The sequence below is a fragment of the Notothenia rossii genome (assembly GCF_949606895.1).
Source record: "Notothenia rossii genome assembly, chromosome: 5".
Taxonomy (NCBI): Eukaryota; Metazoa; Chordata; class Actinopteri; order Perciformes; family Nototheniidae; genus Notothenia; species Notothenia rossii.
The window spans coordinates 23,142,314-23,170,263 of record NC_136903.1 but is presented as its reverse complement, the minus strand read 5'-3'; the positions used below and the strand labels follow the sequence as shown (position 1 = coordinate 23,170,263).

Genomic DNA, 27,950 nt, shown 5'->3' with positions numbered 1-27,950 from the left:
AAAGTGTGTTTCTGCATATTGTAATTACTTTACAATCATTTGTTTTGGAAAAATATGCAACAATTTCTGCTGAAAATAGCATTTTATCAACACCTGTATGTCATTGTTTGTCTGCAAAATATCACTCTTCCATATTTATAGTTCTCAGTTCCTTTTAAGAAATGTGAGACTGTTGACCGTGTAAACCCGTCACTCAGTGGGGGTAATAAATAATAAAACAGGGAAAATATGAGATCTTTGTCACAGGGTGCTGCCTGAATGATTTGTGCATATGTTGTCTTTGACTAAGTCTTCTCTTTTTCTCTGGGCCAATGCCACGTGTCGTTCCACAGTTTTTGTCCCACAGAGGCCGAGGTGGGCACAGTCACTGGGCCTCATGGCAGACCTCATGGGACACAGCTTTTTAGTTTTTCATTAATCTCAACGAAAATAGGGCTTCAGTTTTTTTTCCTCTTGGCAGTTTGCCTTTTCAGCTCTTGTAGTTCTCTTTCCTCCTCCTCCTGATCTTCCTTCACGGCCATTCGCAGGCTAAAGTAGCAGAGGGACACAGAAGAAAAATCACATTATATAAAAGATGGTAAATATTACATCTGTATATTTGAGGACTGGGAGTTTTATTTTCGTCTTACGTCCTAGCCTCCTCTTTCTGCATATCTTTCCAGCTGCTTTCCATGAATTTAAGTGCATAGTCACTCTCGTCCGCCTTGTATCTGATGAGGTAAAAAGCAAAGAAGTGATGTCATAAAGAACTTACTATACATGGAAAGTACTTGTAAACTGTGTATATTAAGTCAACACTTACTTGTTTTTATCATATCCAAAGATTTCCCTAATATGCCTGGAAATGTCTTGTTCTTCTTCTCCCTCGTCAATAAAATCCTCCATTTCTGAGTCATACTCGTCCTCGTCATCCTCGTATTTCCTCTTGTATGCAGAGGTGATTGGCGGTAACCTTGGGACTGGAGAAAACATACAGAAAATAACTTTCAATATTGGCACTTGGACAGTTGCTGAACGTGAAAATCCACATACTGTATGAAGGGGAGATTTGGCCATGCTCGGGAGGGAGGAAATGCCTAAACTACCCAGCTTGCGATTGGATTATAACGAAGGTTACAAAAGTCAATATTATGGTACAACGTTGAGGACATTGAAATGAGATTTTGTTTATCTATGTTGGAAAGATAGCTGCTCTGTGACCCCGGAATAACGACAAAGGCTGCTGATTGTTGCTGACACACTTCATTCAGTTTGGCAAACAAACCCCTGGCCCTGTCAAAATGACCGCCGTACTTCAGGCTGCAAAATGTCAGACGTTGTTTGTAATTTATTTGTCTTTAACCTTTATTCAAGCAGATAAAAAGCATTGAGATAAAATCTCATTTACAATGCTGACCTGACCAAGAAGGCAGCAACGTTACACATGTTTACACATAACACAGACATATAAAATACATAGAACACAACTAAGTAAACAAAAAAAACTAAACGAAAAGCAGTCATTACATTGTGCACATTTGGGACAGTAATAAAGGTACACTACTTATTACTGCAAGAGCAGCTGGTAGTAAGGACCTCAGAAAACTTCAATTTAAAACTATAGGGACAAGTGCTGTCAGTATAAGGCTTGATTGAAGGTCATTCCAAGACCAAGGACCATAATGAAAAAGAGTCCTTTTTCCAGCCTCAGTCCGCACAGCAGGAACCTGGAACCGTATCCAGGCACTGGATCTGAGGTTGTAAGAGTCACAAACTGGAGCAAAACTGGCACATATGTACAGTGGAAGCTCACCTAAAATGGCTTTATACATTAATAAAAAACAATGCTGCATCCTACGCATACTAAGTGACGACTATCCCTTTAGGCTATAGAGTTTGCAATGATGAGTCTTATAGGGTGCATTTGATATATATTTAAGTAATAGCTCACGACAGGCCGTGGTATATGCTCATTATATCACAGCTAAGGGGCGTGGTTCGGCCCGACGCGAAGCGGATGGTCGAAGTGAGCTATTGCGAAGTGAGCTATTGCTTTTATAAAACGGTTACCAAGTGTGGCAATATGAAAGAATAATACACACTCTAATTTAAATAGTTTTTATTAGTAAATAATGATGTTCAAAATAAAACAGTCCCTCCGTTGCCTTCTGCACAAAACATAGTGCGAGGTGGTTGCTATGCAACAACACTAACAGCAAGCGAACATATTAGACAGAGAGCGTTGATCCATTATTTGGCTGTTTATTTACATTAATGTGTATGTTGCTGTTTATTGTGCATCCACTGAAAAACTGTCCAGCATCAGTAGCATGGCTTACGTGGTCACTTGTATAGGTTGAGGTTGTTCGAGGCTGTTGCTTGGCGTGGCGAGAATATTGCTCCACTTTCTCCGGTCCCCGAGATTGGGCTTCCAGTAGCTCTGGAGAGAGCTTTCGCACCTGTGGCCACTTACGGTCATAATTTCTCTGCTTTGTTTCAAGACCCGCATCAGAAAGCTTTTGAATGGTGGTACTTTTCCAGTTGGTCTACCTGCTCTTCACGTAGCTCTGCATGTCGTAGTTTAGGTGCTTTTTTTTCTGGAGATAGGCACTGCTCAATCCACTCCTCCATACTATAGTAAGACCCCCCCGGAGGTCGAAGTTAATCTTAAATGTTTCCATCTTATGCTTTGTAAGTTTGTTTCGTAACAGAAGAAATGTAAATATATTTATAAAAACTGACAAGTCAAATCAAGCAATCTGATTGGTCGATAGCGTTTTTGCGGACCTCTTTGATTACAGATTTGAAAACATCGTTGCTTGCTTTAAAAGTAGCACAATTCATTATGTCAAACCTTCAAAAGTATCTAGATATCCCTGCCCTAATGCTAAAGGAACTGCACACTGAATATGTTTTGCCGTTTGATGTCTATGTCTGGACCGCTGCGTGAAAAAAGGAGGGCTTCTGCCCCGTTACTTCTCCGCTGCTTTCTTGTTCCAGTATGAAAAGCAAACTGCAGGCAGTTTGCTTTTCAGCCCAACGGTATACTGTTTTTCTCAGACGCGGAGGGATACTGACTTGTTGTGAAAAGTAACTTACAATTTTACCCGTGGTATACGCTCAGTATATCACGGCTAAGAACCAATCAGATTGCTTGATTTGACTTGTCCGTTTTATAATATATATATATATATATATATATATATATATATATATATATATATATATATATATATATATATATATATATATATATATATATATATATATATATATCGCAGTGCAGCATGGTAGAGTGGGTCAAGTTTGGCCAACACAGTGGGACAGGCAAATCTATAGATTGTATCACCATAGTCAAGCTGGGACAGGAATAAGCCAGAGACCAACCTTTTACGGGAAGAAGTTGAAAAACAACATTTAAGTCTATAAAGGAAGCTAAGAGTGGCTCAATGGATAAACTCAACGGAGACGCCATCAAGGGTGTCAATGGAAAGGCAAGAGGACGCTGACTTGGGAGCAAAGAGCATTGCTTTTCTTACTGTTCAATAGCAGTTTTGAATCAATAAGCGCATGCTGTAGCGGGACAAAATCAATTTTTAAATTGGAAATGGCCATATCCAGAGAAGGAGCATGAGTATACAATAGTGTCATCAGCATACATATGATAGGTAGAAAATTGCATCCGATTACAAATATTGTTTACATATAATAAAAAGAGCAAGGGCCCCAAAATAGAGCGCTGTGGAACTCCCTTCTCCAAGGTGATAGGGTCAGAGACAGTACTACCCAACCTGACGCTTTGAGTACGGTCGGTTAAATAACTTTGAAACCAGCAAATGGCGTTATGACCTGAACGAGACATCAACATAACATTAGACAGAATGTGGTGATCTACAGTATCAAATGCTTTGTCTCGGTCAATAAACAATGTAACACAAACATATTTTTTTATCCAAAGCAGCCTTAATATCGTCTAAGATTTTCAGACTGGCAGTCACAGTACTGTGCTTTGATCTGAATCCAGATTGCATAGGGTTAAGGATGTTGTGTGAATTTAAAAAAAGTTTAAGCTGAGTAGAAACTAGGGACTCAGAATCTTTGATAACACAGAAAGATTTGAGATGGGTCAATAGTTATTCAAATCAGTGGGATCACCAGCTTTCAAGAGCGGCGATACAAGAACTTGCTTCCACACAGCTGGCAGTGTGCAAGTGGACAGGGAGAGATAACAAATATCAGTAATTGGTTGAGCTATAATCTGAGCTGCAATTTTTAAAAAGAAAGGATCTAGGCCGTCAGGCCCGGCAGACTTTTTAGGATCAATGAGTGCAAACCGTGTAAGACTTCAGAGACCGAGAAAGAAGCAAAATCAAAAACAGGGGAGTTCAGGGTTTCCCAAACATAGGCTATACTTGGGCGGGCCGCCCAGGTATATTAACAGCCGCCCAAGTTTTTTGTTTTTTTTCGTCCGCGACCACGATGCCATCTGCGATCGATTTACTTGTGGACAATGATCCCTCGCTCTACGCCTCCTGTACCCAGTCCCGGACTGGCCATCGGGAGGACCGGGGGGTTTCCCGATGGCCTGGCCTGTTAAGTGGCCTGCCTCATAAAGGGTGAGTGGCTGTCTACATGATGTGGCCTGCCGACATGGCCACTGTCATACAGATCATAAAACAAAGCCCTTGATTGGTCTCTGTGTGTCATTCAAGCTCGGGATAACCTCAGCTAATGTGAGGTAAAGGACTCTCTGATTGTTTAGATAATTAACTTAGTCTAAGTTCTCAGTGGGTCTCAAACAGTTTGGTCACCATTTATGTAAACACATATTTCCATTTGAGGGAGTAGTGATCAGTGAAATATGCATAATTTTTTTTTTTAAAGTTAACTAGGTTAAAAAAGATAACTTTTAAAACTTGTTGAAGGCTAGTCTTTGGTACTGCCTCAAAGAGGAGCAGGGGTGAGAGGAGGGATTCAGTAGCACACACACACTCACAACTATAAATGAACCAAAAATAAATAAACAAGTTTCAGTGTTTTTTCATATTGGAAATTGTATGTTATTGGTTATGGCCATGATTTTATGATTATTGAAATGTATACAGTTCTGTTTCACATAGGTGTTCCCATAGATCTAGTCTCTTTATTTTCCCCTCAAAGTGCACCAGATTGATGCATTTAACTTCAACATTTAAAAAATAATCTTGAGCATTAAAGGCATTAGACATATCATTTGTATCTGAAATAAAAGAATCTCTAGAATCACTGACCTTCAGTTTTTGAGGGAAACTAGAAACCTTCTTGTTCTGAAGTGATTTAATTGTTTTCCAGAAGTTAGAATGGTCATTAAAACAATCAGTGGTTAAGCTCAGATAGTAATCAGCTTTAGCTTTTTTAATAAGGGCTGAACATTTATTTCTGAGGACACGAAAAATAAGCCAGTCATCACTAGTGTTAGACTTATTAGCTAAAGACCATTGCTTATTGTAATCATGAATGAAATCAGATAATTCTCTCGTAAACCATGGAGTGTTCCTATTCTTAACTCTGAATTTTCTAAGGGGGGCATGTCTATTAATAATCGATAAAAAGTGATCAATAAAGAATTGGACCGCAACATCAACAGATGGAATTAATGCTATGAAGTGCCCTTTAACCTCTGCCAGATCTTGTAGGAAAGCCTGCTCAGAGAAGTGTTTGAAGCAGCGCCTGAGCACAATAAGGCCCTTGGCTTTGGGCAACTTAGTGCCCCTAACGCAAGCAATAGTGCAATGGTCGCTGGTATCATTAGGAAAAACACCAACAGACACATACTTATGAGCTGCATTTGTTAGAATGACATCTATAAGGGTATCGTTATTGTAAATGAAAACATGCATTGTTTTGCAATGTTCATCGTAGTGTATGGATAACTGGGTATGTGTGTTATGAGCTATTACGTGCTTAAGGTTTATTTTTATTGTGTATATAGTACAAGGACATTTGTGTTGATATCAACATGAGCACAATCAATCATTTCAAATTATGAGTGACAATAGAAATATTTTGTATGTACGCAGAGAGCGAAGTGATGGTTTTATTTTCTGATTGTATCAAGCCATTTCCTTAAAACTAAAAGCTGTGGCCAACAACAGGCTGGAGATGGATATGTTGCTCTTAACCAAAGCTTGAATAGACTGGCAGGTAGAAGGGGTTTACTTTGATAAAAAAAAGCCTGTTCTCAAGAAGGCAAGTGCAGTGTTTACAGGGATGCAAACTCATCAGGTATGAAAATCCGAGCCCCCGGCTCCCCCACCCCCACGGAATATCGGCTTTAAAATGAGGAATAACAGAGGATTTCAGCAGTCAGAACAACTAAAGCAGCAGTGTTAATAATAACAGAAACGCCAAAGAGTCACATCTAATAGAAATATATAAAAGCATTTATTTGAATTGTGTAGCAGTCAGTTTATAATTTTGGCAGCACTGTTGAGCATTTTAAAAACGTATTTTCATGCCTCTGTGCAAGGCTTAGTCTTTCTATCTTTATAGCCACATGGTGTAAAGTAACTAAGTTCATAAACTCAACAAGTACTATACTTGGGCACCATTTTGAGATACTTGTAATTTATTTAAGTATTTCAATGTTTTGCTACTTTGTTCTTCTACTCCACTACAGTTCAGAGGTACATGGTGTACTTCTAGTCCCCTACATGTATTTAATACATTTAGTTACTTTACAGATGTGGATGAATGATGTGAAATATAATCAAGTGTTAAATCAGACTTTAGTTCCACCTGGAGTAAATCCACAAGCTACCCTGCAGTATACAAAGTCATTCAAACTAGCTGCACCTTCACCAGCTTTGAGAACACTTTCATGATCAATCATTATAAAACATATCATATCTATTATTCTGAAATGGACCAATCTGCACAATGACTACTTTTACTGTCGCTACTTTAACTATATTTTGATGATAATACTTTTCTACTTTTACTTGAGGAACATTTTGAATGCAGGACTTTTACTGTAACAGAGTATTCCTACACTCTGGTACTATTACTTTTACTCAAGTACAATATCTGAGTACTTCTACTTTTACTCAAGTACAAGACCTGAGTGCTTCTACTTTTACTCAAGTACAAGATCTGTGTGCTTCTACTTTTACTCTAGTACAAGATCTGAGTACTTATACTTTTATTCTAGTACAAGATCTGAGTACTTCTACTTTTACTCTAGTACAAGATCTGTGTGCTTCTACTTTTACTCTAGTACAAGACCTGAGTACTTCTACTTTTACTCTAGTATAAGATCTGAGTACTTCTACTTTTATTCTAGTACAAGATCTGAGTGCTTCTACTTTTACTCAAGTACAATATATATATATATATATATATACTTATACCACCTCTGTTTATAGCCTATGAAAAAAACTATTAGAAATAGAAGGCTAAAGCTAACGTTAGCAGATAGTGACAATGTATGCTAGCTAGCTAGCTCAACGATTCCTTAAATAATATTGCCACAGAAAAACTTTTCAGTTCACATCACGCTCTGCCGCTCCGACAGGGAGCTCTGCTCTGAACACCTGAACAGCCCGTTCTAACAGCTGTTCACCAGCGGTCCAGTCTGTGCCACAGTGACTCCAGAAGCACAGTTAATATTAACGAACGCACCCGTAGGTAATATAGCTGCTGAAGCTAGACCATCATCTCGGAGCAGCAGAGCCTTATTATACATCCATGAGCAGAGCCGACAGGCAGGAAGACTCGAGCACACAGCTCGTACTTCATTATAATATATAAAAAAAAGAACACCATGCGTGTCATTATGGCACATAACAGCTCACGGCCGTAGATTACTCCGGGTCCCAGACCCCCCCATACCCCAAAAATATTTTTATTGCAGATCTACATGAATCAAACAAACGACCTATTTTGGATTAAAAACGGCGAATTTCGCCGAAAGGTGACAAGTTTGCATCACTGCAACCTGTACCACTGCTGTGATTTTAACACATTTCACAAAGCACTTTTGCCAGAGTCCACCATTGTCTTTAATTACATATTAGGATTCCTGCAGTAACCTAAAAGGAACTTTAGTTTCAGCAATAGGCGCTTTCACACCGCAGTACTTTTCCCACAAAGGTTCATCAGAACTTAGTTCATGAGAACTCTTGCTAATAATGCTAATGCGAGGATAATAAAATGGCGGCTTCACAAAACTTTTGGGGAGTTTTACGGGGCGTGGTTTGCATTCCGCCCAGCCAATCAGACATAAGAACCTTTTTCTCCCACGAAAGTACCTGCTCTCTAGCAGGGACGGAAAAGGGGGTAAAAAGGTTCTCATGAACTAATTTTAGTTCCGGCTGTTTTTGGTGTGAACGCGACATTTCGGAACTATATCGGAACTAAAGTTGGAAGAGTACTGCGGTGTGAACGCGCCTAATACTACTGTTAATATCTTTACCCTTGATAGTACCTTTTTCTCTGCACATTTGTATACTGTTGTGTATTCCCTAAGTGACAAGTCTAGTTTTTGGCTAATTTTATATATTTTCCCTATTTTGCAATTTTTTTCAATCTTGCATTTTGTCTAATTAGCATTGATTGTTTCTTATACACAAATGTTGCACTGCTTGGAAGTTTGAAGCATCAACATTGTACTACGCATGTGTGAAACATGACAAATGAAATCTCTTGAATCTTGAACACCATTATCTTCCCTCAGATTATTACCTGGTGGTCTGTTCATCCCGGGTCTCTGTTGCATGCCTGGTCTCTGTTGCATCCCGGGTCCCTGTTGCATCCCTGGTCTCTGCTGCATCCCCGGTCTCTGCTGCATGCCGGGTCTCTGCTGCATCCCGGGTCCCTGCTGCATGCCGGGTCTCTGCTGCATGCCTGGTCTCTGCTGCATGCCTGGTCTCTGCTGCATGCCTGGTTGAGGAGGGACTCCTGGTTTTGGCCCACCAAAATTCTTGGATGAAATGGTCTCGGACACCACAGTGCACGTGGATTTTCCAGGGCCTGATCCAACGCTGCCCGAGGGCCGTCCAGATACTGGTCCTCCACTGCCAGGCCGAGCAGGCCCCGTCCCTGGCGGTCGGGGTCCACCTCCTCTAGGGGGACCATTTGGGCCACTCCCACCAGGCCTGGCCTGTGGGACACCAAGAGCTTTTGCATGGAATGTGCCTCCAGGCCTTGACTGGGGCTGGGCCCCTGCCTTAGGAGGGCCCCCCGAAGAAGGTTTCATCCCTGAATTACCACTTGACTTTCCAGCAGAATTAGTTCCAGGCCTCAGAGGTTCTCCCTTTCCAGACCTGTTTCCTCCAGCTGAAGGTCCTTGCTTCACACCCTGACTGGGCCTGTTCTGTTGGGAGCTCCCCTGTTGAGATCTTTGGCCTGATGTAGATGGACCAGGAGCCCTGGTCCCAGGAATGCCTGAGGGTCTTGATGAGCTTTCTTTTTTGGGGATAAGGTCACTTGAGGCACTTGATTTGTGGCTGGATGAGGGCTTGAGCCCCCCTTGTTTGGCTGAAACCTGAGATGATGAGCCTTTTGAAGGAACTTTACTGTTTGTGGCACCAGAAGCACTTGATGAGGCTGCCTTGGATCGGTCTCGATCACTGTTAGACATCTTGGATCGATCTCTTTCACTGTTAGACATCTTGGATCGGTCTCTATCACTGTTAGACATCTTGGATCGATCTCTTTCACTGTTAGACATCTTGGATCGATCTCTGACACTGTTAGACATCTTGGATTGATCTCTGTCTCTGTCATTAAAAGAGGGCCTAGAAGAAGAGTGGCCTTTATCACTAGAAGATGTGGGATGCAATTTCTTCGCTGAGCCACAGGGCAAACTTGGCTTTACTGAGGAGTTATTTTGGGGTTTACCATTCTTCTGCTCCTTCTCAGAAGTGTTTTTCCTCATTTTACTAGAGCTAGATTGAGACCTGCTGTCTCTGTCTCTCTCTGTCTTTGAGTCTCTGTCCATTCTCTTAACCTTGCGCTCCAGCTCCCGCTCCCTTATCTCCTCAGCTGTTCGGAGCCTATCTTCTTTTTTCACTACCTTTTTTACCTCAACTGGCTCAAACTGCTTCTTCTCTGCCAATTTGAGTAACTCTGCAAAGTTCAATGGAGGTGGAGCAGGCTTTTTAGAGGATTGCTTGCTACTACTGCTCCTGCTACTAGCACTAAATCCAGGGGTTTTTGCAGGTCTCCGTGGTTCTGGCTCCTGCTCCGACTCTGAATCTGAAGGCTCATACTCATAATTATCCTCATCCTCTGGGTCAATGGAGTTGTTCGTAAATCCTTCGCCATTCAATGCTCTTTCTTCCTGCATTTCTTGTTTTGTTCTCCTCTTCTTAGGCAATTCTACAACTGGGACGCCATTGTAGCCTCTGAAATTGTCTTTGGTTCTGGAAGCCATGGCCCGGGCTTTACGGTCCGACTTCATTTCAACCCTCTTCTGTAGTAGTTCATCCTTCTTTTTCTTCGTTTGAATTTCTGGATGAACACAAAAAAACATAAATGAAGAATGCAGGGCTCGACATTATAAATGGCCCGCTGGCCCGGAAGAACTATTTAGACACCCCGGGCCAGCATAACGTACTTTCCACTTGCCCGCTCGAGCCACTAAAAATATTGCTTAAAAAAAAAAAAAATGGTCCTGTGGTATTGGTATTTTGACTAGCAATTTAGTTAAATTGTTTCGTTTATTAACGCTACAACATAGCGTTTCGTGAGGCGGTTGTCGTTGTTGGGTGAAAAGCAAACAGCTGTTTGCTGCGGAGCGCAGCGCGAGCAGGCTCCCGTGAGCGCGCTCCTTCTTCACTACAGACTATCGCGCCACCTAACCATTCAACAAAATGTTTTTAATACCAGCGGTAACCAGCCAAGCGCCGGGCAAAAAACAATCTTCAAATAAAATAAAGTCACCGGAGGAGTTAAAGGAGAGTGACAGGGATTATGAGAAGAAGAGGGAGAGAAGGTTTGAGCCACACTGTAACGCGTCCTAAAATCCTTTTATAATCTATCGATTAGATTTATGATTTGAAAATGATAAAAGTAGGGTAACAAAACGTGGAGATTATCCGGCTGAACAAAACGTGCATTTATCAAACAGGTTTGTTTTCCACAGACCTTATTTCCAGCTATTTTCCAAAACCCTGTGGAGAAATCCCATTGCATTTTGTCGAGGGAACCAGCAGCTTACTTCCTGGTTTTAGGACGAGTCACTGCACCTCTCAATATGATGCCAATATAAACAAGGTCGTCTGTCGGGTCTGTACATCAATGCCGACCTATGCTGACAAGTAAGTGAAGAGTAGAAAATAAAAGGTATTGGCTATAGGGAAATGTCCCAGCAGTTTAGGAGAATGAAGGTTCTAATCTATTACATAGCCATTACATTTCTAACTCCTAATGACAGGAAGGCAGAAAGCGCATTATTCAAATAATAATACTCATAATAATAGCAGACATTTTTTAACAATCACCACAATATCATTATTTTAATAAACCAAATATGAACAATTGAGGAAAATGAGGAAGAACTGATGATTCAAATGTTGTAGTACAAGTAGTAATGTAGTTAGTGCATAAATTACTATTGCAACAAATGTGTTAATTTTTTTCATTATAAGTCGATTTTTTTTTTTGGACGAATGCTCCGGGCCAGTGGTTACAATGGTGGGGCCAGTGATAATACAATTCCACCGGGCCGAAGGGCCAGTGGCATTTTACCCTTAATGTCTACCCCTGGAATGTATTCTGTAATGGCTATAAAATCACTGTTATAACGTTAACTTAGCGTTACCTTTCTTTTTGTGATCAATGGTTTGCTTCTTCAGAAGTGCCTGCACAGCACTAGGATCTACACCTCTCGACCGTGGGACTTTTTTCGGTGGTCCAGTTTGTAGACTGTATCTTTTCTGCTCAAAGAAGGACACAAAATACATGAAAATGTACAGCATATTGAATATTAGGTAGTTACACATGTCTCTTTACTATTTGAATCGTTTAGAGGTCTAAGTTATAGGGAAATACGATATAATTACCCACATATGTTGGTCTAAATATAACTTTAGATTGGAAATATAAAAACTTGACAAGCTTACAGGTTTAAGTAAACATCTGCCTTAGCAAGCAGGCTCACGAGGGTGGAAGTTAGCAGCTAGCTACATTATCAAATCCTCTCTGACAGATGAGCTGGCAGTTGTGTGCTCACAAGATTTGCCACATAACACAAGTTTACTGATAGGAATGAGTAAAGACATTTGACCTACCTGGACACTGCTGAGGCCCTGGTTCTGAGAGGCGAGGTCTAATATATTATCAAAGTCCATCTTTTAGACTGCGAGTGATGAAGCAGGCTGTTTGAAACGAACCGAGGGATCAACCAGGAGTGTTGATTGCTAAAGCTAACGCTAGCGTTTAGCTTCCAACCCAGGTAAACTCGCTCGAGATTCAGCGTTACCAAACGACACCTAAATAGCTATAAGGATAACACTATTTCAAACAGACTCCGTGGGAATAAATACTGTATATCAAACCGTTAGAGATATTTGTACTACATTCGATTAAGCTAGCGAAGTTAGCGTTAGCTAACCATACGTTTACTGACGTAAACTAACGTTAGCAAACCAAGAAGCCTGAAAAGACGAACTTTTAAACTGATACAACACAGCAAAATCCATCAAAAATGTTCATACGAATAAAGCCTAAAGATAGAAAAACACTAAAAACTCAGCCATAATGTTACCACGGGTGTTGGTAGGTAGAGACTAACGGTGTGAAAGACAGAAGAATTAAAGGTCCAAAGATGACTCTAAGGAAGTGAGAGGAGTCCCTCCTGCGCGTTTCCGACTTTGTGAGACACAAAGAGTCAGTAGTTACAATGAAGTCCATTATGTTTTCCGTCCTGGGATTTGATAGTTATCAGAATAAAACAAACGCTTCATTTTTTTAAATTCAAAAACATATTTTTGTTTGACAAATGTTGTTGTTAAATGTGTACAAAGCGACTGGTTGTTGATAGCGTAAAAATAATTTGGACAAATGCAATACAACGCAAGTTTACATTAACTGGCCTGAGTGGAATGTAGTTATTTACATTGTTTTTATTTTTTGTAGGCATATTGGAAATGAGTACACTACACACAATAAATTGTACTTGAGAGTTGTAAAATAGTTGCCCAATTATGTCATGTAAATCAGCGCCGTATAGGGCTTTGGTGTAAATGCATGCGTAGAGTGGATGTCTGTCTTGAGAGAAAACAAAGTTCACTAAGGTCGGAAAATCACTTTCATCGATAAGTGGAATTGATTTTATTTGTTTGATTAGGCAAAGTAGGCTAGGTACAATATCTCAATATATTAAACATAGTTTTGACAAATGAACGATTAACAAAAATGGTTCGGAAAAATATTTTTGACAAGAGTCATATTTAAAATTATTAGGCTATATTTACAGGATCACACGCAAAAATAAATGTAATTACAGACAAATCATTTAACAAGATTGGCCTCTATCACTAAATGCCTATGTCTGATATATCTAAAGCCAAGGATGTTTGACTCTCGTTCTTATTATACATCCATGGTTTGATTTCACATTTACTGTAGTTTCACTTCCGCTTTCCCCCATGGTTTCTTTACGTAATGTCCGGCCAAAAATAATTTAGACACTCTTAGAACCACAAGATGTCGCTACAATTTTGGATATTCTTCTTCATTTCCCTGAATGATACTGTTATATTATTCTAAGGCAATTACTAACAAAGCCATATACCAAATAGTTTTAACTTTATAGTTTCCAGTGGAGAGGGCTGATTTAGCTTACTGAAATAAAAGTAACCTTATCATAATCTAAGAGTAGGGCAAGCTACTCAATAATGCAAAGATCCTGCATTTAAAACTGCATTTTTAAAAAGTTGCATAAACATGTTCTAATATCGGCCTCCCTGAGCAAAAGTCTAGACAATCATGCAGAATGTTTTTTAGAAATATATTGTATTATATATGTGTTTTAAAGTCTGAAAATCAGTGTGTTGCTTTAAAAGTCTCTTATTATACTATTTGTAGGCATATATTATAGGTCTCAGATATATATAAAAACCTGTCTATGAAGTGTTTTGCTCAAAATACCAAACAGACCACCCATTCTAGCTCATTCCCCTCTATTTCTGCCTGTTACTAAAGTGCTGATTCTGGGTCAGTAGCTTCAAACATTCACACTTCAACATAAGACATGTTATGAGTTAAGATTAAGCAATAAGGTTGAGGGAATATGATACAACCTTGAGAACAAAATACTGTGGTCACTACCGAAACACTGGATGTTTTGTAAAAAGTCAAGTATATTGACTTATCAAATAAAATGATATGATACTGATTGGTTTAATGTATGTTCAATTTCAACAATCATCAACTCTGGAATCAATATGATCAGTATTATGCATTTTACAAAGAAAAATTGCATTGAGATTTTTATGAATTGTATAAATTGAACTTTGAAATTTGATTACAAATTACATTTGCATTGATTTAATTGCGAAAACCCTCAATAAATATTTGTTAAAATACTATTTAGAGAAGGGAAGGTAAAACAATCTTAACAGGTTAATATAATACTTTTTTACTACAGTGTATATATACTATGTTTCGGTAGTGACCATTTTTGGTAGAGGAAGAACATTCCAATACAGTCTGAAAATTCGATATAAAAATATACGGTTCTTTTACTAGATATGTGTAACTTAGATATGGTACAAAATATATATGGACAAAGTTTTGGGAAAAAAACATACAACATTTAAAAACTGTTGCAACCTGACTTTGCATCAATTCGGTAGAATGGCCCATCTATGTAATACCACTAGTAGCCTAATGTCAATTTAAGAGCACTCGTATATTCATGATATTTTATGGGAAAACGGTCTGATTAGTTGACTGGGGAGCTTTAACTGAAAGGAAACAGGCAGAATATCCACAAACTGTATTTATTAAAAGCATTCTATTTGAATCAATGCAATCAGTGGAATCGGAAATCACTATATTGTATTAGAGCAACATTTCGATCTCTTATAGATGTTTGCCAGGCTTTCTTGTCTGATTTCTAACGTCTCATCTGACCCATTTCCAACGTTTTGTCAGTCCCAATCAATAATAAGATCAAAAGGCTTTCAAGAAGCTCCTTTGTAAAATGTAAATAAAGGCCATCTGCTCCGATATGTAAACAGCAGCCTGACTCCTCCTATCAGGGCGCCCTTTTGCTTTGGCCTTCCCCCTCCACAACACCTCTCTGCTCCTATTGGTCAACTGAGAAAAACGTGCCCACGTTTCGGCTTGTCTATCACCTCCTACCGGACGTAGGGCCGCCTACCGGAGCGAGGACAAAAACAATCGGCATCCCTCATGCAGTAAAACACAAAGTGGAAGAACCAAAGCTGATTTTTTATATTTAACACCCTTGTCATCGACACAGACACCACCGAAGAAAAACATGGTTTCTCCGGTAACCGTGGTGAGTAATCTGCTTTAAGCATTCTTTGATATTTTCACACACAAAACAGGAATAGTAGTGGTAGCCATTTAGCTACACGATAACACCACTTCTTAAGATAAGTTATCCATTCTTATTAATGTTTCTCATTAAGACATTGTTAAAGTTCATTGTTGAGGGGCTGGAATAACTTACTCACTGTTTATTGCATAATTTTAGTTATTATTTATAGCATAGCATTTCATACTCTGTCGTCGAAGGCCAATGAATGCTCAATACAATAAATAGTTTATTTATCAGTAAATAGGAATGTTTGTTTGGTGAATTGAAAATGCCCTCGGACACCCGTGTTGTTGTCTGCGTCTTATGCTCGTTATGTCCTGATATGCGTCTGAATGTGTTGGAGACTCAAAGCAGGAACTTTAATATTCAGCTGATTCCCTCGAAATCTTGACGCGTTTTAGCTGCGACTGAATGCACCGTTCCGTCTCGATATTCCACCAACAAAAGGACGTTTCCACATATTTCCAAAGGCAGCCCCCTGACAAAAAAGCAAACTGTCATGTGACGACCTTTTTTTTGTCTATTTTTCTTTCCCCCCTGAGACGCATGCGCTGAACAGTGCTGCTGTGGCTGCCTTTTATTTTTCATCTCCTTTGCTCTAGCAATGCTTCAAATAGAATAATGTGTCAACTAATGTTGTGCATTTCCAAAACTTAATTTACCTAATGCTACTGTAGGACATTGGCAATTTTAACAAAAAACATTGACAGCTAAATAAATAATTTAGCCGACCTTAGCATCCTCTTACTTTGACAGAGCTGCTATGAAATGTTACCCCATGAGCAGGGGCCAACTTGGCCTGTAGTAAACTCTGATCTGACTCTCAGCCTGTGAGAGCAGCCTTTTTGGAGAAATGCTTGCCATATAAACTGTTTTCCTTAGTGATGGTGATGCTCCCAGGGCTGCTTAACTTAAATTGAAAGGGAATGCAGAGGCATAGTGAGATAAGAACACTATTGGAAAGGGTAAGACAAGTATTAAATTAGAAAAGCCAAGAAGCAAATTACATCAACTATTTAGTGATCATCATGGAACATTACTTTGACCATTGCAAACGAGAGCCAATTAATCATCATTATTTTACTTTTGTATAGGGGTCTTTACAGGTCATTCTTATGTTTACGTGTGTATCATGTTTCAGACCCAGGCTAGAGAATGACCCAGAACAATTGAATAGATGTTCATCCTGGCTGAATGTTATTCAAGGCTTCATGCTGGGGTTGGGTTGCTTTATGACTGGTGCAGAGGTATTAGTGACTAACAGCTGCTTCTTCCTTCCTGGAATGCAGTAACCTAACGAGTTATGCCAGTCACAAAAGTGTAAACATTTGTAATCATTTAAGCATATTCACCAATCATTTTGTATTTTTCTTCACACATATATACTACTTAGATATTCTTAATTGATTCTGCATTATTGTCTAGCTTGAAAGTACATTGATGTGTAGTTTAACACAGTTAGAAGAGCACAGCTGTAGTTAGAAAATAGGGGGAAATAATTTGTAAAAATCCTTTGTTTGTTGCTATGAAAGAGGGAGCCATTCCATCCTACTGTGACCCTGCAGTCGATCATTAACCAAATCATTATTTAACAGTGGCAGGTGTTTGCAGCAAGTCATCTGTACTGTATGTGCTACAGCACTTTTCTGCAAACAATATCTATTTGTAATCCTTCCGACGTCAAAATGATAACAACATTATTTATTTTGTTTGCTTTCCAAATTAAGCAGTATGTTCTTTTCTTTTCTGCTGGCGTCAGCTGACTGTCACACAGGGCTCATGTCGGTCACTGCAGACAAACTGACATCTTATTCACTGTGAGAGGAGTTTGTTACAGCTGAGAGGATGCCATGCTGCCTAAACTCTGACAAGCAAATTCAGGTACAATACACTGAACAGGGAACTAGAGCCTGAGAGAAATAAAACCATTACACCCACTTCGGACCAGTTTTCCACCAGGCAGTCAAAGTCATCCTTGATGTAACAATGTGATACAATGCATAAGAGGTAAACAAAACAAAAAAATACCACCCGATAATACAGCATTTGACAAGAAACAATATCAAGACAATATGATATTTTTTATTCATTCCAAGTTTAAACACTGTTGGACATTTCAGCCAAGTTTAAATAATTCATAAATTGAGATAAATATACGTAGAGGATTTGAAAAAGTAGCTTTTGTGTGCTTTGGGACATAGGTGTGTCGGACGTACTAACAGCTGTGCTCTCTCCTATTGCGGCCCTTTTATTATTGTGTAGATACAGTGAGTTTACATGAACAACAATGGAAAGGGAAACTGCAAAGTATGGCTCAAACACAGTATAAATGGGACCAAAGGTAATGGGAATCTCTGACTCCCCCCCCCCCCCCCCACCTTCCTCCCTGGAATTTGCGGTCACCCTCCAAATCCCTTACTACAGCCATCTACACATCCCCTGAGTTTTTCCCTCACAAATAATAATCATACTTTTTGTTTGTGTTCTTGGATCTGGAACCTAAATCAATGGGGCTCAGCCGGCAGATCTCAGGTGTGCAAGTATTCCTTTGGTGCACTTTATTAAATTGTAGATAGTCTTTTATGTGTAATGATCAGGACAGTACAATAACCATCTGTTGGTTCTCTTGCTTCCTGTGCTTAAGTAGCCTCCAGTGGCCCGTCTAACAGAGATATGCTATTGGTTAGACTTGAAGTCCTGCCAGTTTCACCTCCTCTGCTCGGCACACATTTGGCCTTAATGGGATAGATACAGTACACACACACACACACACACACACACACACACACACACACACACACACACACACACACACACACACACACACACACACACACACACACACACACACACACACACACACACACACACATACACACACACACACTTCTCTGTGTTAAGTATTTAATGTATTAAGAAGCTGATTGAAAGTAAATCATCAGTGCATCGGTTCACACAAATTACATTACATTTCATTTAGTTGTTGCTTTTATCAAAAGCGACTTCAATACCCAAGGGCTTGGGATTGAACCACTCTGGTTGCCTTAGACACCCATTCAACACCTGAGACACCCACCGTGTTCCTCAGTGAAACGGTTCCTCCTTTACAACTTGTATCTGTTGGAGACTGATAATATCTTAATGTGTAAGCCAAAAGCTAAGTCTATCCATCTATCTATCTAGAAAATTGCTGCTTGAGACATTTATTCAGTAAACCTGCTATTCCTCTTTTTACCCTCTTTGGTAGAGGAAATAAATAGGTACAATGTGGCAACAATAATACTACTGAATGTTTAATACTGAAAAAAAGATATTTAAGTAAGCTTTCGTAACGCTAATGTTATAATAGTCAGATTGCTCTGAAGATGGGAGGTGATATTCTATTAATTTTCACAATCACACAGTCGGTGATTTTTGCCGGCCATCTTTCCTGCAACGGCAGTTTTTCTGTATTTCCTTTCTCCTGTAATATGACTTGATCACTTTAAACTCCACACACTGAGCTCTGATTGGTCAGCAGGCAGTGCTTTCACTGAGTTGATCTCTTAGCCTGCAACCTCAGCATAAGTTATCTAGCCCGCTAAAAAGAGAACCAGCGTCGTAGGAACGGAAACCCAGAGTTTTCCCTGAAGTTAGCTCGCTAAGCAAAAATCCGGCTTCGTAGTACAGGCCTCAGGGCAGGCTTGAGGTCAAACATTTAGTCTGATCTTTTTGCCCACAACCTTTTTGAGCAGTTGTGCAATAACGATCCTCCTTAGGGGTTACTATAGTTCATTTCCCAGGAGTGGGTGTAAGACTGGGTGTAACTCTACGTCCGACGTAGAACCGAAGGTTAAGACCTAACTAAAGTTATGAAGTGCACCACTTAGACCTAAGTCCTGTATGGGTGTAACTTTTACGCCTAGTATGGAGCAGGTTTAAATTTGAAAGACAGAGTAGCATTCATAGTAACGTAAAACAGGCAAGAAGGAAATATAATGATGGCAGTGGGTCTTGTTTACAGGTTTAACAATGAAAGGGCATTAAGACGAGAGAGTCGTCCGTGATCGAACAAACCCACTGGACATCTATTCGGACAATGAGCTGATGGAGAGGTTTCGTTTCGACAGACAAGCCCTTTTTGAATCAATCGAGGAGATCTCCCCTCAACTACAGCATGGATCAGACCGAAACGCGGCGCTCTCCCCAACCTTGCAGGTGCTGATTGCGCTCAGATTTTACGCTGACGGGCTGATTTGAATGGAGAAGTTCGAGTGTTAAGTTATGTAGACGTGTGTTGCTTGGCAACAATTACTGTTTCGTGTGTATTGACGTGGACGTGCATCTTAAGAATAGGCTGATTTGAATGGAGAAGTTCGAGTGTTAAATTATGTAGACGTGTGTTGCTTGGAAACAATTACTGTTTCGTGTGTATTGACGTGGACGTGCATCTTAAGAATAGGCGCAGCTACGACCGTGACTAATCAGGCTTGGTGCACTCTGTGTTAATTTGAATCATTAAGTCGGACGTAGCTAAGCCAGACGTTAGAGTTAAGACCTCCTTTTTTACGTCCAGCTAGTGCACTCCACTCCTGGAGCATAGAAAATATGACTTATAGTAACCCTTAATTTTCTCTCACCTCCTCACCTCCCTCCCAACTGATTTGTTCAATCCTAAATCTAGCTGTCATCTGAATGCTTGTAACCCCATCTCTCTCACTGTCCCCCTCCCAATAGCGTCACTTCCCCATGATTCATCCTGCTTCTTCTTATCTGCCACTCTCAATCAGAGCTTCGCTTTTTAAATCATTTACCAGATGGATGCGAAAGAGCAACTGGAAAACTGTCAATTGGGACATCACAACCCTTCCCTTATTTCACTAGAACCCCTTCTTCTTCCTCCCTTCCCTGTCTTTTGTGTCTCCTCCTCATCTCTCCTCCAGTGATCTCAGCTCTAGTGAATCCTCACTCAATTCCTCTCCTTTGAAACTCAACATCCCCTTTCTTCTCCCTCTTCGATTCCCTAGGGCTTTTTCCCCTTAAGCATTTCTCAGACCCATTGTTGGGTAGTCATTCCAGAGGTGTTTCTTTGTTTCTTTGTGACCCAGTTGGGCCTCATGTATTTGGACAGAAATAAATATGTTGTATCACAGCTTGAAAGACGGAATTGAGACTTCAATATGCTTCACAGTTCTCAAGAGATACTGAGAATGAAGGTGAAACAGGAGAAGGAGAACACAAACGCAACAGGGAGAGTCAAAAAATGAAGAGAATAACAGGTTACAGGAGGTCAAAGGAACACTGGGGAGCCTTTTTTCATTTCCCTTCTTTTTGCTGTTCCTACAGAGTTTCATTTCAGCCACAAAAAACATGCATGTCTGACACAGAGATGCAAACTAGTGACCACAAAGCAACCCTGAAGGCTGTTCCATTCTGAACCCTAACCACCAGGAGAAATAGTTGCAGTGTTCTGCTGATTATGTTTCCTTTTTAATCAATGTGAGAAACTGTCCCTCCACCACACACAGTGCTGTCTGCTTCCTGTCTTATCATATCTCAAGCCCTCTTCCTTGAAATAAAGGGACTTTTGTTAAATCTAGTTTAAGGCAGAATGTAAATGGTGTCACACGGCTCACTGAATAGGATTCCCTTATGTTAGTGCAACCAGCTATGACAAAATAATTAATGTTAATATTGAAACTGCTTACAGGTCAAGAGTGAAGGCCCAAAGCTGGTGCCATTCTTCAAGGCCACCTGTGTGTACTTTGTGCTGTGGCTGCCCACCTCCAGCCCCTCCTGGTTCAGCGCACTGATCAAATGTCTACCCATCTTCTGCCTCTGGATGTTCTTACTGGCACATGGCTTCAGCTTCCTAGGTGCTAGCTCCAATGCTCGCAAGATCTTTGCTGGCCTCGTCTTTTCTGCTCTGGGCGATGCCTTTCTCATCTGGCAGGAGCAGGGCTACTTCGTCCACGGTGAGCCAAATCCACACTCACTGAGTTGCTTTATTATTATTTTCTACAGGACTTATTACTCATTCATTTTACATCTCAGTTTGGGCCTTATTTTCGAATGTTTTGCCATCATTGAATATGGGAATTGTATCTGGGAACCCAAAGTTAACTGTAAAGTTTAAATTAACCCCCCCCCAAATAAACCTTTAAGACAAAATGACAACACTCAGCACATCTGTTGTAAACATTCCTCATTGATAATTATTATTTACAGACAGAACTTCTGGGTTGACTTTGACCTGCTGTTCTTACTTTTTCCCCCTCCTACTTCCCGGGTTTACCTCCATGAGTGGTAGCTAGTTTGACAAAGCTGTTGGCTTCATTCTTTTTTGGACCATTAGACCTGTTGTGACATGCTGTTGCAATATCTCAGTGTTTCCAGTTCGAAGAATGTACTATGGAGAGTTAAAAAGTTGTCATGACCCATAAAGACATCGGTCAACGCTAAAAATATAACATCCAAGTTGTCATTATCCCTTATTTTATTGTGTCATGATTCAAGCTTTGACCTACGACAGATAGGTAGGATACAAATGTAAAAAACGTTTTTTTACTTTTAAATCATCTTTTCCTGCAGGCCTTCTGATGTTTGCCATCGCCCACATCCTGTACTCCTCAGCCTTTGGGATGAAGCCCGTTAATGTGACTGCTGGCCTGGTGGTCACTGCTGTGTCTTCAGTGAGCTACCTGCTGCTGTACCCCTACCTGTCGGGGCCCTTCACCTACCTGGTGGCCGTCTACATCGGTCTGATCGGCTTCATGGGCTGGAGGGCGGTGGCCGGCCTGCAGCTGGCCAACGACCTGTGGACCTGGACCAAGCTGTGCGCCTGCCTTGGCGCCGTGCTCTTCATGGTCTCCGACCTCACCATTGCCGTCAATAAGTTCTGCTTCCCTGTTCCCAATTCGCGCGCCATCATCATGGCCACGTACTACGCCGCCCAGATGCTGATCTCGCTCTCTGTGGTGGAGTGCCAGGACGCTGAGGGGGCCAGGAAGAGGGCGTGAGGTGCCGTGGGGCTGGGAACGTAGCAGCCTCCTCTCCTTCAACCCTGAGTGATCATGGACACATCTCACTGCCAGATCCCTGGCCCGCAACCCTCATCTCTGTGTGGCGCTCCCACACGGTTGTTACCATGACAACAGGTTAATTAGATTCTTCACATAGCTATCAGCCTCCTGTCCCTCTAGTACGGTAGTCTCACACCTGTTGAAGTATCTTCAGCCTCTCAGTCCATCTTCCATCCTAGAATGACTGTCTCACAATTTAGTTACCATGGAGACAAGAGTAGTGTTATTTACCTGCTTTATATATAGAGAGTATTACTTTACTTTGAACAGTTATGTTTGAATTTTAGGGGAACATGTCTCTGGGGACCATCAAGGAGTGTGTGGGAGAGCGATTGTGTGTTAGTGCATTTTTGTGTGTTTGATTAACAAGCCTACCTCGCTTTCCACACAGTCCCATGATCACACCAAGTCACCACACTGATCCCCACCACGTCACCACACTGACCCCCACCACGTCACCACACTGACCCCCACCACGCACATCTACTTCATATGGTTCAATAACACAAATTAAAGTGACAATAGACGACTTTTCCGCAAACAATGGCACAATCAATAACCTTTATGCAATTTAATGCAGTGACTTGGCCGATATGACAAAAAGCCTGCCGACTTTTAGCTACTTTTTCATAGAAAATAGTTGGCAACGCTGCACAGGAAACTGTAAATCAAGCCTTAATTTTCCCAAGGCAGACAGAATTGCAATTGAGGGAAAGCGAGGCTGATAGGAAATCATTCTGAATGCTGGTCGTCATTGCACTACGGTCATCAGATTGCCCACCCTTTAATTCATAATGATAAGTAAAACAACTTGTCTATTGCCACTTTGACATCTTATTTTTGTATTTTTTTGTGTTGCCTGCCTGAAACCAACTTTCCGTCATTTTGCTTTGTGTTCTCTTGAATTAAGGGTGCTATTCTTAAAATCAGGAGCGTATTCACACCTGCTTTCTGAGTCCTGTGCATTTCATTTAAAACAATTACAAGGCCTTTGTTCACCCCCTTTTTTAATATCCTCAACAAATCCACATCCAGTCTCAGGATGATTGAATTACGATGTCATTGAATAACATGTGAAAAATAGGCAATGAGGTGGAAAGCTGCGCACTTTGTTGACTGCAATAACTGCTGTGTATTGTAGATTTAGTGATCAAGAACCGTGGAGGTTGGTTGTTGAAGCTCGATTCTTTCTACAGGGATGTTATTGACACTGCCCTGTTGTCACAATAAGTACATATTATAGTCCCAGCACACCCCTGTACACATTTGAAATGCCGTACAGTGCACTTGCTTCGACTTCTGTTGTTAAGTCTTTAAGGAGAGTGTTTTTGGAAACTAGGTGCATGTTGAAATGTTCACACACCTTACACCTACGACCCCTGCTGCTTCGGTTATAGGAGAAGTCCACGAGGTTCTCAATGCTGGACTAGATCAGCCGACCCATGCTGTCATTGGCGTGAAACCATGTTAAAAAGGTTGAAAAGATAGGGCCAAGTAACTGGCTGGGATATTTGAATCTATAACCATCTGTGTATATCTGGGCCTCAGAAAGACACGCATATAAACATACACATTGCCCCAGGGTAGCCTGAGTTAAAAAATAGGAGATGAGGGTAATGGCTTGTCATGTGAGGGAACAGTTATCCCATTATTCCCAATAGTCCCTCTCAAAGGACATTTCATCAGATTTAATCCCGCTAATCCACCATGGCTAATCCCCCGGCTGATTTTTTCTCTTTCATCTATCACACACTTCCCGCTCTCACCTTTCATTTGTTTCACTCTCTGCAACCAGGAAACGCCACAATGAAGTGTCTTTCAGAAACATTGAAGAAGCATACTGTAACCCCTTCCTCACATGTCTGGCTATATGCATGTTCGAGTGTGTGTGCATGTTTGGAATTTGTGTGTTGCCCTTGGCTGTTTAGTGAACAAGAGTGTAGATGTGACAAGTCAGAAAAAGACTAAAGGACAGAAATTCTGTGAACAATCATAGCTTATGTGAAGTAGTAGACACTCTATTGGATATATTTAATGTATTCTCACAAGGCTTCTAAAAGGTCTTTATTCCTCACACTCACGTTTTACAGCATCCCCAAATGTGTTCTCATTCAAATATAACTTAAAGGTACAGTATATGTTTACAGTATATCAAAACTGTAACTATATCTTATCTTTTAGTTGAATTTGACCTTAATAGTAAGCATTTCCATTGCTGGACAAGCCTTGTTGTGATTATACCCCACCTGTAACCTAAGCTACATCACTGGCATTATGATTATTACCACTAACTGATTGTATACTTGAAAGAAATCAATTTTATCACAAATGTACGCCAACAAATGTATGTATTGATTACAAAATCATCAAAAATTTTACTTTAAAAATGTGTTTTATGGTTTGGCCCTCATGCACTTTAATGTGATATATTGAGCTGTATATAAAACAAACAGCTATGGAAAAGAAGCAGACCCATGTTGTGGGTTGCTTTTACTCGGTCAATGACCCCTGGAGCTGTCAGTAACACACCCTCATGCCCAACAACACACACACACACACACACACACACACACACACACACACACACACACACACACACACACACACACACACACACACACACACACACACACACACACACACACACACACACACACACACACACACACCAAAACATGTCTATGCATCACATCAGCCACCATGACAGATCTGCAGGCAGACCGTGGTGTTGACACTCATCAAGGTTTTTTGAAGCAGCTGACCAGGAAACACTCTCAGCTCAAGCTTCTATTCCTAGCAGACCCTTTGCCCAATATTTCCTCAATCTCCTTTTGGCCTGTCAGCATGCTGGTCAGCAAGATATTTCTGCCTTGTCAGTCAGACCGGTTTCGTCAGGGTGTCTGTGTGACCAACCTTCTTCTGCCCCGTGTTTTTATTTGTAGTCCCAGCACTGTTGAAACGCCTCCTCTGCTGTACCCTCTCTTCTCATCTCGTATCCAGCCCCCAGCAGAATTTTCTGTCCACAATTAATTTCAGCCTTTGTGCAGAGAGACATCCACAGTCTTACTAGCTGAAATGCAATTGTCTGCTTTATGCTCTCATAAATCAGGGTTTAATGGAGTTCAAGCAGAGATGCTGGTTAACATGATTGACTATCTAGTATGCATCCTGAATTAAGACCATGAGGGAAGAACTTGATTCAGTCGAGCTGTCTTTGTGGGAGGTTTATGTAAGCACCACTTTCTTTGTTTTCTGCTACATAAAGCTGCCTGACTTTAGTTCCAAATGGCTACATGCCAGAACACACTGAAGTATTTCTGAGACTTTTATGTTATCCAAACTTGGAAGATCTCCAAGAGAGTTGAGTTGAGTTATGCAACAATTCAAATATTGAAGCAGTAAGTTGCCAGTTATTATGCCCATAGGCAAAACAGAACCAAAGTTTAAAGCACAAAATGAAAGTTTTTATTGAGTGGATCTTAGCAATAGAGGCTTCTCATGTATCAAGCAACCTTTGTTTAGCGGGAGGCAGAGGACCCCCTCGTTGGTGCTGGAGGTCATTTTCCCCCCCACTTACAGTAGAAAGGAGGTCATTGTTGAGCGATACCGTAGCTGTAAATTAAGCGAGGAGGTGAAATATGACACACAGGGGAAGACTCTCCTTCCATCCGGGTTGTTAGCTGCCATCCTGTCCCCACAGATGGCGGCCAGCAGGCGCATCACTTTACCTCAGCCTGTCAACAGCCCTGTTGTTCTGATCTTTGTGTGGCAGACAAAAGGGACCTGAGAGAGCTGTGGGAGGCCTGTGTGTGAGTCAGGAGCTGAAACCAGTAACTGATAAAGAGGGCCCACAGTTTCACTCAATCCTATGAATTAAAAAAAGGCACTTTTCTTTGATTCAAAGTTTTCTCTTTTTCTTTTTGCTGCCGTTTCTCGTGAATTGAAGCTTAGCTGTTGAAGTGCTGTGTCCATTATCGTGCAGCGGTGGTTGACATTCAAAGTATAGAACCGTGAAGTTTGTTTATCTTTACACACGCATGACAACCAGCTTGAATCCTCCATGTCGTCCACCGTGATGACATTACTCTACGACTGGCAGTCCTCCAACATCAGTATGGATTTATACTATTTGTAGTATGTACAATTAATGCAATTTCCTTATTATGATATTAATCTGAATCTACTATGGCCAGAAAAAGTGTTTGAAACAAAACAATCTTTGTGTACTGTTTTTCTGTCTTAAATAGAGACAATAAAGTTACTGTTTTGATTGTTTAAGCACAAGAAAGTGATGCAGTGACGCATGAATCAGCATTTTTCTTTAAAAGGTATTAACTGCTCTTAGTGTTAAACTGTTTTGAAGAGTAAAAGCCACAAATGTTATATTTTGTCACCGTGGAAAGAGCTGGATTTGTTTTCCACAACACATTTTTTTTTCTTTGAAGGCCTTTTTACAAAGCATTATTTGACTTATTTCTATGAACAAATGTTTTTTTTTTCTACCATAGAATTGACCTTTGTTGTCCTTGATTTCACTTTGTGATTTCTTTCTTTCATGACCGTAGAGATGAAATAGTTTCTTTGCTATGAATGTGAATATCTATTGGAAAAATAAATGCAATTAAAATGCAACTTCAGCACAACATGCTTCGGTCTTTCTATTCGTTTTGCTGGAATCAAATGTACGCCATTCAAATAGTTAGCTATTCAAAATGTTCGCTGATATTTATAACTGTTAAGTGTTTCTACAGAAGCTGTTGGCCCTTAGCCTCTAAAGTGCCATTAGGGCAGAAAGGAGTGCAGGACAGCAGCGAGCTCTGTTCTGGTAGACGCTGCACTCTTTTGTCTGGTGGAGGTGGAAATTCTGCTTTCAACAGGCTTTAACTGTTGAAAGCAATCCAGACTGCAACCAATTCTTCCTCTTGCAAACCTCTTGTTCTGTCGCCTTTTATTCTCTTTTTTTTATAAACACACTCATCACATCTAATAGTTTTTCCTGTAGGAACCATGCCAGTTCTCTACAAAAGCGTCTCATTCATTCACAGCCATGGTCTCACCATCAAAGAACTCCAGTCTTCTACGAAAATGAAACATGTCTGTAATGGCCCTAATAAAACCAGCAGGGTGACATGTCCTTCCACTCAAATAACATGAACTGAAGCAGAAATATTCAAGTGTTGTAAAATATTTCCTCATTCAAGTTCCTATTTGGAAAACCATTTCATCATTAATCTATTGAATTAGGTATATAAATGCAACATAATAAAAAGGCAGAAGAATGATCTGAGATTCTCTTTCGCCATTAGTTTCTTTCTATTCAGGCTTTCAGTTCAAACTCCTTCAACCTTATTGTGTCG

The 27,950-nt window shown here is 40.5% G+C and overlaps 2 protein-coding genes across 3 annotated transcripts; one reads left to right on the top strand and one right to left on the bottom strand.

Moving 5' to 3' along the window:
- Positions 1-4: 4 nt before the first annotated feature.
- spty2d1 (SPT2 chromatin protein domain containing 1) lies at positions 5-12,843 on the bottom strand. Its single transcript, XM_079682820.1, has 6 exons — positions 12,252-12,843; positions 11,783-11,897; positions 8,701-10,470; positions 803-959; positions 630-710; positions 5-528 (listed from the first exon to the last, which is right to left on the bottom strand). Exons 1-6 carry the CDS (start codon positions 12,309-12,311, stop codon positions 438-440), a joined length of 2,274 nt encoding a protein of 757 aa, XP_079538946.1. The 5' UTR covers positions 12,312-12,843; the 3' UTR covers positions 5-437.
- Positions 12,844-15,349: 2,506 nt separating this feature from the next.
- On the top strand, positions 15,350-27,236 carry tmem86a (transmembrane protein 86A). Of its 2 annotated transcripts, XM_079682837.1 has the most exons (4): positions 15,354-15,490; positions 19,536-19,729; positions 21,222-21,486; positions 22,103-27,236. In XM_079682837.1, the coding sequence occupies exons 2-4, from the start codon at positions 19,619-19,621 to the stop codon at positions 22,528-22,530; spliced, it is 804 nt and encodes a 267-aa protein (XP_079538963.1). In that variant the 5' UTR covers positions 15,354-15,490; positions 19,536-19,618; the 3' UTR covers positions 22,531-27,236. The 2 variants fall into 2 exon arrangements, with proteins under 2 accessions (XP_079538964.1, XP_079538963.1); XM_079682838.1 differs by lacking the exon at positions 19,536-19,729 and having other exon boundaries at positions 15,350-15,490.
- The last annotated feature ends 714 nt before the right edge of the window (positions 27,237-27,950 follow it).

Bases quoted from the DNA above. Each gene is read 5' to 3' on its own strand.
- spty2d1 (XM_079682820.1), bottom strand. From the start codon at position 12,311: ATGGACTTTGATAATATATTAGACCTCGCCTCTCAGAACCAGGGCCTC. The intron at 10,471-11,782 runs GTAACGCTAAGT...GTGTTCATCCAG, and splicing joins CATTGATCACAAAAAGAAAG to AAATTCAAACGAAGAAAAAG. The intron at 960-8,700 runs GTAATAATCTGA...TGTTTTCTCCAG, and splicing joins CGGGATGAACAGACCACCAG to TCCCAAGGTTACCGCCAATC.
- tmem86a (XM_079682837.1), top strand. From the start codon at position 19,619: ATGGAGAGGTTTCGTTTCGACAGACAAGCCCTTTTTGAATCAATCGAG. The intron at 19,730-21,221 runs GTGCTGATTGCG...AACTGCTTACAG, and splicing joins CGCTCTCCCCAACCTTGCAG to GTCAAGAGTGAAGGCCCAAA. The intron at 21,487-22,102 runs GTGAGCCAAATC...CTTTTCCTGCAG, and splicing joins GCAGGGCTACTTCGTCCACG to GCCTTCTGATGTTTGCCATC.